Below are 13341 nucleotides of genomic sequence, written 5' to 3' on the forward strand. Positions count from 1 at the left end.
TATTGCAGAGCAACAGGCTTAGCAAGAAAACTAAGACCTGATTTCTCAGCTTTTTGGACTGAAAGTCTTCCTTAGCTGTGAAATGAGTTTAAGGTCTTTGGTAGAGGCTGAAGCTCTTAAGTATTATTATGTTTCTGCTTCAGGAAGTACCAATCTGCCATTACTTTTAAATGCAGTAACATGCTTTGCTGTCCTACAGTTACACCTCTAACACCATGACATGTTGGTACATGACATGTTGCTCTACTCAACAACCATGTGTCCTCCCGTCATGGTGGTGCCTTCGATCACTCACTGTATATCAACAGATATGATTAATAGTTAAGATTAGGTTTGTGTTTGTTTCCACTGCCTGAGGTGATCAAAGATCTGGCTTTGACTTTGGATGATGAAATGCCAGCGTGTGCATGTTACCTGACTGAGAGCCTGGAGACAAGTTTGATATTTGTTGTAGTCGTGATGTTGTGGTTTAAGGTCAAATCACAGTGACTGACAGAAACCTGTATTTGTTCATACTGAGCAAGTCTCGGTTCTCAAAATAAGTAATAAATACTGGATGCTCAATTTTCTGTCTAAAGGTGAGTTACGAAATTAACCGTTTATGTTGATATCCTCTAAAAGGATGCATTCATACTGAGACACAAGACCTGTGTCCAGATGAGTCATTTCTCTCATTAGCCTTGTTTATCCACTGGGGTTTATTATGTAGCAGAACTCTGGCCCTCACAGTAATTTATATAAAATAGTAAATTTGTATCTTCAATGAAACAAGAGGATGGAGTGTTGCACACCCACTCAGTTCACCTCAAATCCCCTCCAAGCATACAGCATGTTATCTACACAAACCAGCCACTTCTCATAAACACACATTCTATCAGGATTATTCTCCTCTGACATTGTCTCGCCTAAAGCCGAGTGCGTGTGCGTGCGTGTTTGTTGGTACATCTGCTGTGTTTGTTCCTGCATATGCATGGCTGCACGTGTGTCTCTCATCAGAGCTCTCAAAGTCATCTGTTGTGTTGTGGATGAATTACTGAAGCCTGAGCAGAGTTTGACAATGATGTCCTGCATAATGCTTCAGCTGAATGTTTGCTAATCTGTGATGGAGCCCAGTCCACTTTTACAATTTCATATGACAAACTTTTGCAACAAATTACTCAAATCCTTATTGGCATTTTCCCCCTTTTGGCTCTGTGACAAATGCGCCGATCCACAAATTCAAGGCTTAAGCTCAGCCTGTGGAATAAGAAGTGGAGAAGTTTTAAATAATGCAGGCCTGTAGTCCTGTAAGCATTTTATCTCAGTTCCCAAGAGCAGTTCTCAGCAGAAGTAAGAAGTTTTGGATTTTCCTTTAATAAAGCTTCCAAACCAACTTATAATCAGAAACTATTGCAGAGGAAAATAAATCCCACAGAGAGACACTGAATCTTTATCTTAAGGCATTTTTTGTTATTCTGATTCATTAATACACGATGACTCAGTGTTGTTATCAACTCATTTATCTAAATCCACTGTTGGTTTTGGAAGAATTTCTATCACATTGTATCGTACTGCTGGAAAAATAAACTGTCCAATCAGAGGCTGTTGCTATGGAAACATTTGGCTGCTGCCTCTTGGACAATAAATGTAAATACAGCTTTTGGAGTCGTTCAGACTGTTGAGACGTCTGCAGGAATGAATGAGGCTGTGATTGTTAGAGGTATGTTTCACAGACTTTTTAGGGTAATTGTGCCTTGAAAGAAACCCAGGTAAGATTGGGTAACACAGTGCTCATGACATTTTGCTCCTGTAAAAGCCTGACATTTAGTCATTTTAGCTTTTTAAATGAACTGACTGTGACCGAAGATGTTAAAAATAATGGTGCTTCCTTTTGTGCAAACAAATAGGTCATAATTCACATCAGTATGATTTAGCAGTGTACTGTATCCTCCTTTGGAGTTTTGGCTGAACAGAAAAATTAGATTCTTGTAGAAAGACGTTTTAGAATATATATAAAGTAATTATTATCCAAGTAGTTTATTTGAGTAAAATCTCATGACTTAACTCTGGTATCAATTCTAAATATAATCCACTCCGAGATTTAGAAGAGAATTGGTTGCATCAAATAAAGACTTTTCAAATACTTAATTAGGCATAAACTACTTGTTCTGGTCAAAATATTCCCTTCTAAAATGTACAGTATTTTTCAATTAAAAAAACACATTTACAGAAGAAATAAATCGATAAAATGTTTTGTCACAAAATGTAATAAGAAATGTGGACTTTTATTTATTTGTTTATTCAGACTTAGGTTTTTTTTCTAAATTTGTTACTGAGAAAAATAATGGCAGAAGTAAGATATATAACTATAACTATTTAGTTCAAATACATATGAGTGTATTAAATGACGCTTAGTAGGGGGATTTAAACCTGCAAGTTTAATTTGATAGAATTCTTATTTCTTGTGAGTGTGAGTGTACCATTTCACACGTGAACATCCCTCATCTGTCCTCTGACACCATCATATCAGGCCTCTGCTCTCCGAAGGGGAAACACATTTTTAGAGTCCAACACTCAAAACTTTCTGTTCTTCTGTGTGTGTTGGCTCTGAATCTGCTCTTGGCTCACTCTTCTTATTCTGCAAGTTGAAAAGGAATTTCTGTTTTGATCTTTCTTGTTCCAATCTGCTTCAATGCAGAGACAGTGCTGATTTAATGAGCTGTAAAAAGAGTCCATTTCTTAAGTTGACCTAATAACATTTATTCTCATTAGATGGAAATCATAGTGATCATCATGTCACACAGTTAATTGAAATTGAAAAATCTTAAATTTTCTTTTTTTACAAAAATAATTATTTTACCTTAGAAGCGATAAATGCATAATTTTATTGATTTACATCTTTCAATTTTTATCCTGAAATAAAAGCAAATGTATAATAATATAATATTATACAGTCTGATAAGATATAATATAATATCACATGTTTAAAGTATTTAATTCATATTTCTCTTTAACATGTAATGATAATTAGTTTAGCTTTATATCAAATGCAGACGCAGCATTTATTAAACTCAATTAACTAAAGATGATCTATATTGTAACCTAATTGTATTATTTTATTTTTTGTCCCTATATTGCACAGGGAGGAAAAATGATTTTAAAAAACAGGTTCATTGTTTTATCATATTTTCTCTTTGTTTACAAAATATTAAATTTTATTTTCATACGTAGTGTAAAAAACGATCATGCATTGTTCCAGCATAAAATGTGTTGTACTGAAGTTTTTGTCCAAGCTTAATAAAATCATTGTGTCAGGGTTGTACATGGAGTTATCCATCAGCAACCATGGTTTGTTCTGGGTAGTTAAACTGCGAGCGTTGTTGTGAATTGATTGTTGAAAGTTTAAAAGAGAACAAAAAGGTCAGAGTGAAGCCATCAGAGTCCTCTCTGCTGCAACACATCGAATGTCATCCAGTCGTACAAAAAGGGGACGATTAGATGTTTACTTGATGTGCAGAGACTCAGGATTTATCAGGAAAGAGAAGAATAAAAAAAATCCTCATTTTCTAATTGCTCTGAAAGATTTCTCTAAATGATTTTTCACAATTGGTTTTAACCCTTCTGCTCATTTTGTATTTTGTCAGCGTGTTGCCTGATTTTGAATTTATTAAATAAAATGTCATGCTAATCTAAATACATTATGATGATGCAAAGCTGGACATGTAAAAGTTAAATCTCTGAAAACCCTGTTCATCAGAAATATTTATTTCACTCGAGTTCTTTTTCTTTATATTTAACATAATTCTTTTTTACTTTTTGTCAGCAAGGACCGGAGTAAACTACTTGTTTTCATCAAAATATTCCCATCTAAAATGTACAGTATTTTTCAATAAAAAAAACACATTTCCAGAAGAAATAAATCATAATAATGAAAATTAAAAACCTCACATTATGTGACCCTGCCATGTACAAATATTATTCTGCTGTTATATGGACCTTTTTTTTTTTAGCTTATTGCACACAGAAACTGAAGAATAATACAGAAAAAGTTGTGAGTTCTGAAGGCCGCTCTCAAATGTAGATTTTGGCTCTACAATGTATGAACCATAAATGGTTCATACATTGTAGAATCCTAAAATGGCTCCAAGTTCATCCACCAATGGTGTTCTGCCTCACCCTTCTACAGCAGCCAATCACACATCAGCGAGAGGACTTACTACACCTTATAGTAAGAGGCATGCTGCACTCTGATAGGTTAATGGAAAGCACACCGAGGACCCCATTGGCCCCAGCACTCCGATGTTTTACAGTAGAGTTACTAGGCTGAGCAGCAGAGTCGCCCTGTTTTCATTCCCCCTGTGCGCTGTGTCGACCAATCAGGAAGAAACAGCTCAGGCCCTCGGTACTATAGTGAACAGCTTAGTGGAAGGAAACTGCACCAGTACATTTTATCACTGTTTGCAGCCCGTGATATTCTCCAGGACTGTCGCACAATATACAGTATTTCTGTGTACTTTCTGCAAAACAACCCTACACCTGTTTCCTCCATGTGGACTCCCCTCAGGAGATTCTTCTTTCAGAGTATTGAGACGTCTGCTGTTTCAAAGCCGCTGTGGTCCCACTGAACACGGCTGTGCCTCCACACACTCCATGCCAAAGCTGAGAATGGGGATGCCATGTGCAGTTTCATGGTCCCCGGTGTTGACAAGGTGTTCTGGGGGGCCATGATTATCTATTTCATCGGGCAACTCCCAGGGAGGCGGCCATTGTTTGCAGACACGCTGAGTTCTCTGTCTCCCCCTCTCACTCTCTCTATTCTCGGGGCAAACAGATGCTATGCGCTGTGGCTGATTGGAGGTGAGAGCCATGTCAGCCTCTGGAGATTCACTAACGCAAGCTCAAACTTGGTGTGTATTCACTTTTCACAGTCCATGCCCACACAGTGATCAGATAGCTGGCCGACTGACAGGCAGCAGCGGTGGAGAGGAATGTGGAGAGCGGAGAGAGACGGATGAAAGACGAGGCAAACGCAGCCTTTGTGTTTGCATGTGTACGTACGGCTCGCTCTAACTCATGCTGCTGTGCATCGAGTCCAAACACAACAGACATGTTGTCAAAAACTGGATCTGTTATTGTGTTTTTCTCCTGTTTGGTATTCAGCATGTTTAATAACCAGCTCATTTTCTTTCTGCTCATTAATTCATTGATGCAAAAACTGTGAAGGATGCAGCGCTCAGAGAAAAGGCTTTTACCAAACACGCCTCTGAATGCACCTTATTTGTCATGAGTCTTTATTCTGTATAATTTCATCTGCTGAATGAATTCAGAGCTGAGCTCCCAGTGTCAGTCAGGAGAATGGAAGGAGCTAAATGAGAGCATATTTCAGCCAAACAGAGGGAGAGAGTCATTCTGGGTTAATTAAATCTCTGCTTTGAGTCTGACGTGAACACAGACCTCTTTCAGGATGACAAAGACAAACTCCTATATTTCAACTCTGCAACCTAATACAATCACAAGTCAGTTTTCACAAGTTTGATGGCTGGACTGATGAGTAAAGCACATATTCTACACCTCACATGCACACCTTGCTTGTTACTCCTGAGAACAAATGAGGTGCTTTGCTTCTGTTCAGATTTGCCAAGAATTATGAAAGTAGTTTCAAGACAAGTTAAAAGAAAGCAAAGTAAGCCTTTGTGCTGATCAGGGGAGGATTTTCCACCTTCCTGATCTAAATCATCATGTATCTCCTTCTTATCTTTCCCCAGCAGGGAATATGTGCCTTTAACACAGACTGTGCTTTGTGCCAAATAGATGTTTCCCCTGCAGCCTGCAGTCTCTATAAAATCTGTTCATTCTAAGAGGACAGTATGGAAGCTGGCTCCCTCTATAATCGTCCACATTATTGTGTCTGTAGCTCTCTATTTGAATCTCTCAGCGTTCTCTTTTAGTGGCGTTCTCGATAGGAGATTAACAGAGCTACAGTGTTGGTTCTCCCTCCTGAGGCCGCAGAACAAGTTGCTTGTCTCCCGCTGGTTTTCCCTCTTAGCTTCCCCTCATGGTGCCTCATTAAGACGCAGAGAAACAAGAGCCTCCGACCCAACGCTACAGTAAGGCCAGGCCTAACATGGAGCTGCTGCACCACATTATACAGCTCATTGTGTTCCGCGGCCTTCAACAGCACACAGTTTGCTCAGAGCATGTTTTCACAGATTGTGTGTTTTTCTCCAGAGATGAAGAAAAGGCTGGGTGTGTTGGTGAGGATGTGATTTTCTAAAAGCGATTGAGAGAAAAGAAGCGGGTGTTTGGATTTGTGGATAAGCAGTTGTTTTCTCACTGAGCGACGTTTGAAGGTCAACTCTTCTCCGAGTAGGGCGCTTGTGAGAAGCCAAAGAATTTATTTCAGTGTGAATAATGCATCGACAGTGTCTCTGTTTTCAGCCTACATCTCTTTTAGACGCTTTTTAATCTCATTCAGCTTCCCTTCATTGAAGCTGTCGCTCTGCAGTGAACATTAACAGAGGTCAAACACACTTATTCAAGAGTCTTTCCATAATAATGACAGCTTTTGATCTCATTCACAGTCCTATGTTATCCACAAGCATGCTTTGGGTGTTGCATATGTCTCAGTACATTATAGAATATAAGAGCTAATTATTTCCTTTTTTACATGCATGCTTTTCTGTTACATATTTATATTCAGACCTCATTTTACATCTGCTGAAACGTTTGATCAGACCTGCACACATCACTTCTTCTCTATCAGATAATGAACGTTGTTTCTTTAGACTGTCAGCAATATTGTGTCTCACAATCTGCACTTTTCAACATTGTGTTCTGTTTCTTGTTGTCATGTTATTGTTGCTCATGTTTGTAGAGAAGAGTGAAACATTTCTAAACCCAAATGTGGCGTTGTCTGTTTGTTCTTCTTGTTCTACAGAGATGTTGAAGGAGTTGAACCAGCAGCGCAGAGCCAAAGAGTTTACAGACCTGAAAATAATTGTTGAAGGCAAAGAGTTTGAAGTCCACCAAAATGTTGTAGCTTCCTGCAGCTTGTATTTCAAGGACCTGGTCAAAAGGTTTGCCTTCTCTTCCCCCCTCCCACCAGCTGTTGATCCAATCTGTTCTTTTCATAGGGCGCATTTGTGTCGCTTCTTTTCCCTTCCCCTCTCTCTCTTGCAGGTGTGTGAAGACTTTGGTTCCTAGCACAGGGCCAGCAGCCATTCCTTCCTCTTCCCGCTCAAATGAATGTATCTGAAAGCAGAGAATAAAGGTCAAACCTGGTCATTACCTTTCCTCCACATGTAGGGCCATTTAACCTCATTTCCATTTTAATGAGCAGTGAAAATGTTCCATGACTGGGGATGTTTGAAAACTCACCAAAGGGCCAAAACAACAAAATCACACATTCTACACTTTGGGTGGTAATTCAACAAAGACACACTGTCTTCTGTGAGCACAGGGGTTTTAGTCTCTAAAGGTACTTTATTTTTCTGTTGATAATTCTTCAGTTTATGCTGCAAAACAGCCTTTTCATGTGCTAATAACTCTGGTTAGTGTAATAAACAAGACAATGGAAAAAAGAAGCACATCTCAGACAGCTTACTGAAGCTTGACTGTCACAGGTTAAGACCACCCTTCACTCATGTGTTAATTTGATGCAGATCTAAATATTCCCTGCGTTTTATGCCCTTCATACTCCACATTTCCTTTCCTTCGCTGCTGGCTTTGTTTCCGTTGGAAAGTGTATGTGTGGCAGATGCAGACCTTTGAAGTGTCTCTAGATGTGTGTGCACATGTGTGAGTATACGTGTCTAAAGTCTAAAAGCACAAGCATGTCTTTTTTCTAATCTCTCTTGTTTTCCGGAGAGGGAATGCTATACTACACTCATGTCCTCATCCTTACTTCAAATCCTTGCAGGCTCGATTGACAGTCCCCTGGACCCAAACTTGCCACTTTGGTTGTGGTTGTGTGCATGAACGTGTGTATGTTTACGCTTGTTTGCCTGGACAGGGATTAAGTGCTGAGCAAAGACCCTTTACTTTAACCCTTTACTCCCAGCCAATACACTTGTCCTGAATGGAAATGGAGTGAGGAAGACCAGAGAGAGAACAGAGGTAGAGGAGCCACAGAGCCTCGTCTGTAGCAGGAGCACTCATCTCCATGACAGCTCTGCTCTGAATAAGAGAGACACAGAGTCCTCCTTTGACCTTGACAATAGCAAAGAGCTGTCTGAGAGACTGAAGTGACTTTGGAGTGAACTGAAGCCCCCCACTCTGGTCAACCTGTCCATCAGACTGCACCTCTTATCAGACACAAAGTCAGATCATAAATGTGTAAAGACAGGGCCCTGAAATACAGCGGGGCTCCCAGGGGAGCAGCTGAGTCTTATCCAGCTCCTCCTCATGCCTGCTGCTGCTGCTGCTACAGTGTGTTCCTTTTTGTTGTTTAATTTGAGAGTATAAAGGGGCTAAGATCTTACATGTATTCATCAATCAAATATCATTTTTTATTGTCAATGTGTGAAGGGATAGTAGAGGAACTGATCAATTGAGACCTTCCCCAACTTCCTCAGTTGGCCCTAAAAACCTGTGGGCTGATTTTTCTGTAAAGCGCTCCGGACGGTTTTTCCGGGAAACAAGAGGATGTGATGTATCTGCGAGTTCGCGAGTACCTCTGCCGAGAGCTAATTCTACGCCATAACAGTCAACAGTGTGCAACACGAGACAACACCAACACAAAGTACACACAAGAATAAAAAACAAAAATGAGTTTTATCTAGTGAAGCTATCTCATCTATCTTCATCCCAGCTCTCTCCAGCCACCCTGCCCTGCCTGGCTAATGTTAGCTGATGCTTGTGATGATTTTCTGTTTCGCCGGCGTAATTTGCCATTTGGTAACGAAGCACAATGCTGGAATCATCCAGTGTATTTATGTTAGAGCTAGTTGGCTAACCTTTGCATGCTCGCTACTTTATGACAACCAAAATTCTTTCCGAGTGCGTATGTCAATGTTGTCAGTCTAGCTTAAAAAATAACTTCACCACCTAACATGATACTAACTTAGGTATTATGACAAACAGTGTTGATTTTGGACAACATGATGCCGGTCAATAAACACGTCTCGTCAGTGAAAAGTAAACAGAGCTGTGTGTGTGTGTGTGTGTGTGTGTGTGTGTGTGTGTGTGTGTGTGTGTGTGTGTGTGTGTGTGTGTGTGTGTGTGTGTGTGTGTGTGTGTGTGTGTGTGTGTGTGTGTGTGTGTGTGTGTGTGTGTGTGTGTGTGTGTGTGTGTGTGTGTGTGTGTGTGTGTGTGTGTGTGTGTGTGTGTGTGTGTGTGTGTCTCCCCGCGCGAGCGTGTACAAGAAGGTTGACTGCACTTTCCTCAGCGGTTGACCGTGTCGCTAGGAATGAGGATACATATAATGGTTACATATAACACTTTAATGGAGCAAATTGTCATTAATTGGTTAATTAATTGTAAAACTACTTTGATTGATCACACTCTCTTTCATGAGATATGTGCAAAAATAGAAATCCTCTTATTTGACATCACATGAGGGAAAGTGTAATGGAAATGAAAGTCGCAGGAAAGCGGTGAAAATTTTACTCTGTTTGCTGCAGCTCTATTTACACTCACTAAAGCATTCAGGCCTCTCCTGCAGTATGTATTCATTCAACCTGCCATAATACCTGAAGGATGTAATGCCACTTCTAAATGTACGCACAGGCCCGCCCTCACCCCTTTACAGATCTCGGGTAATTCCATTTTACCCCTCGAGGTTTTCCAATAAGTGTGCTCCTCAGGCATTTAATTTATGGCTCCTGCATCTCTGCACCACAGTGATGTTAAAAGCTCCAGAGTCTCTGAGCAGTCCTGACTCATGCTTTCATGCTGTTTGTTTCTCTGCATGCGAGTCAGAGTGTTGTGACTCTGAGCTGGTAGAGAGCTGTGTTAAAGCACATTACAGTGTCGGCCCTGTGTGCTGCTCCTCTCAGCCTGAGGGGAAGACAGGACTCTGTAATACTATCATAATACTATCATCATATGTAATAATATTAGAATTAAATCAGAACATTGTTCTGACTTGCTGTTTTTGAAGGGCCAGTTCACCCAAATTACTCTCATTTACCTCTTGTGACATCTCGCTATGTTTGTTTTTTGTCTCCAGCAGATAGACTTAAAGTGTCCTGTATTAAACCTGATATTATAGATGAAACACAATGGCCTCAATAACAAAAAAACAACATTAAGTTTATTTATACCTGTGTGTGTGTGTGTGTGTGTGTGTGTGTGTGTGTGTGTGTGTGTGTGTGTGTGTGTGTGTGTGTGTGTGTGTGTGTGTGTGTGTGTGTGTGTGTGTGTGTGTGTGTGTGTGTGTGTGTGTGTGTGTGTGTGTGTGTGTGTGTGTGTGTGTGTGTGTGTGTGTGTGTGTTACAGCTCCCCTCCTTTCTCTCCTCTGCTCACCACCGTTCTGACTGTCTCTGCTGATTTTCAGACTTCCTCTTGAATAAGTGGTCCATTTTTCCATGGTCCATTGAGTGTGCCCATCCTCTTTTCTCCCCCCTCACCCTCCCCTCTGTCCTCCTCTGTCTCTCCTGTCCTCCCTGACTCCCTATCTCACTATTTAAACTCATGTCTTCAATCAGAAGCAGCATAAATATTCACCTCTTTTAAGAAGCTCAGGAAAAAGTCCATAACATAAGTGCTCAGACAAAACAAGCTGCTACTCGAGCTGGTTCCTGTTGCACTAATTGAGCAGGTTGATGAGCAGCTCTTCTTTTTTTTTAACCTCTTTTCTCCCTCCATCACTTTAACCCTGAACATCACTCCCCCTTCCCTCTCTCTGTCTCACTACCTGCCCCCCTCCCCCAATAACACTCTGTGGCTTTTTGCTTTGCAGGAGGAAAAAGAGTCACTACGTTGGTTTTTCCAGCCAGAGACAAATGTTCTTGTCTTTGAGTTTATTTCTGGATGTCCTTCTCCCCTCTCACCTCCTGAGTCGCTTTAACATGACGACTAATGTCTCAGTTCATACACTACAGGCTGCTGATGAGTATTGCAGCGGGGACAAAGTTCTGTTTAGGTGTGATGGTGGATTTTTGTTGGAGGTGGGATTATCTCTTATTTAAAAGACCAAGGCACAGTCATGGAACAACCCGACCCCTCCCTCAGAAGGATGGCTGCTGGCTCCCTGTGGAAGGACCGTCTCACCCTGCCTCCAACCTCTCCTCTCTCATCTTCTCTCTAACATTTCATTCACCTGTCTCATCGTGTTTGTTTTGCTGTCTGTGTCTCGCTAAATGCTGACTGTTTGTCAGGACTTCTAATCCAACAAACTGGGTTCACTCACACAAAAACAGAGCAGTATCTTTGTGCCAATATGAGTGACAGAAGCAAACAGCCTCCATCCATCTTCATGGAGGCTACTTTTCATGTTGATGTCCGTAGCTGCAGGAAGAGAGACATAGTCGTGGGGGCAGAGCTTTGATTCCATTTATTTTGCCCTTGAGTGGATTATTGTTTCACATGGGACATTAACCACGGGTGGTGAGCTGTTATTTAACTCTCATACCTCAGCGGGGGATCCTGCATGTGAACTCATCTCTGACATTTGTTCCTGCTAATGACACAACGTGGCCCCTCCCTACTCCCCCTGCACATCTCAGGCTCTGCATTACGAAGGATCATATTCTGTTTAATTTGCTCACACAAGCACTCCCTGGCACCTCTTACACCACACCAGTCTGAGTGGATACTCTGCTCTGATATCCAACACGCACACGGCAGCAGCTTGTAGACTCACACACAGCGAGAGCTCTCCAGTCCAACACGCTTTAACCAGCATCCTTTACATTCTGTCACATGTCAGTGTTTGAGCTGTGCTGTCACTTTGTGTCTCTCTGTTTTCTGTCTGATAGCTCAGATGTACCCTGCCATGTATGCATGTCCACCTCTAAAACTCTGCATACATGAAGACACACATGTGAAAAGCATGAAACAAAGCAATAACGTGTGTTTCCCTAATCTTTGTTCAGAGAGGACGTTTTGTTTCAGATGCAGCAACATAGTTAAAATGTGCTCGCTCCATAGAAAAGTAGAAACCATCCAAAGTTCTGTTTCTGTCCCTTTTTCACTTTAAGTTCTTCTTGTGTAACGATTCTCTTCTTTTCTCCCCACTCTCGTACTGGCCCAGCTGTGTTTGTGTGTTCGTGTTGTATCTGTGTCCCTCTCCTCTTCTTCTTTTTGTTTGTTTGTTTCTTCACTTTTCCTCTCAGAGCATCCCTAACTCGTCTCTCTCTGCCCTGATTGGTTGCTCAGGTCATCGGGGGAGAGGAGGAGCGGGGAGGTGCTGGAGCTGAACATGAGCAACATCAGTGCTGATGTGCTGGAGCTGCTGCTCGAGTTCGTCTACACGGGATCGCTGGTCATCGACTCGGCCAACGCCAAGACGCTGCTGGAGGCCGCCAACAAGTTCCAGTTCAACACCTTCTGTAAAGTCTGCGTCTCCTTCCTAGGTAGGAGCAGCTCGAAATACAGGAGGGTGTGTGTATGTTTGTATGCAAGTGTCATTTGCTTATACCAGCAAGTGTGCATGCTTATTGCATCAGATATTCCTGTGCAACCTTTCCTGCTTCATGCAGCGTCTACAGGTCTGCGTAGTCTCCCTTTTGTTCATCATCACTATGCAAAACCTCACAAAACGCTGGAAATAATTTCGTCTCTGGCACATCACGCTCCTTTCTGTCATGTATCCAAAGCGAGCAGCCGTGTGAGAATCCTGCCTGCTGCCGCTCTCAGTCGGGCACGGTGCCTTTGATCTCGTCCCAGTGGGCGGGGCCAAACACAGGGGCACATTTATATAAAGGTCAGGGAACAATTGTCACTTAAATGTCAAATCGTCTGACCTAAACCTTGATGGAAATCGAGAAATAGCCAAACAGATTGATATTCAGACATGGTGTGGAAAGTGTTTGTGTGTGGGGGCTTTTGGTAGCCTCGGGGGTTCACATTAAGTAAGGGGCATGTTCCAGATTTTAGTGGGTTACAAACCAAAAAACCTGCAAATGTCAGGTTTTGGATTCTTTTTAATAAATAGTTTTGTGTGTCTGTAACACAAGGGAAGTGCATGTTAGGAAAAAGGTCAGCAGCAGGAAAGCAATGAAAAGAAAGTAAAACGGAACCAGCAGCATGTTATTGATTTGTTTTTCTCTATACAATGGAGAAAACATTGAAGCTGTTTATGGACTTCATGACCAGTGAGACGTCAATTCTTCCTCGACAAGATTTCTGACATTTCGGCTGAAGTGAGGGGAGAAATACAGGTGTGTGTGTGTGTGTGTGTGTGTGTGTGTGTGTGTGTCG

General features: G+C 41.5%; 1 protein-coding gene across 1 annotated transcript in view; it reads left to right on the forward strand.

Moving 5' to 3' along the window:
* The window catches only part of LOC138612912 (kelch-like protein 29), a 78237-nt gene that overhangs the window by 27355 nt on the left and 37541 nt on the right, over positions 1-13341 (forward strand). Inside the window, exons 4-5 of the mRNA XM_069686439.1 lie at positions 6917-7055; positions 12298-12494. Coding sequence (XP_069542540.1) covers positions 6917-7055; positions 12298-12494 — 336 coding nt within the window. The remainder of the gene's footprint in view (positions 1-6916; positions 7056-12297; positions 12495-13341) is intronic.

This window comes from Semicossyphus pulcher, unplaced genomic scaffold (assembly GCF_022749685.1).
Source record: "Semicossyphus pulcher isolate SPU_LCO1_2020_fin unplaced genomic scaffold, fSemPul1.0.p SCAF_11, whole genome shotgun sequence".
Classification (NCBI taxonomy): Eukaryota; Metazoa; Chordata; class Actinopteri; order Labriformes; family Labridae; genus Semicossyphus; species Semicossyphus pulcher.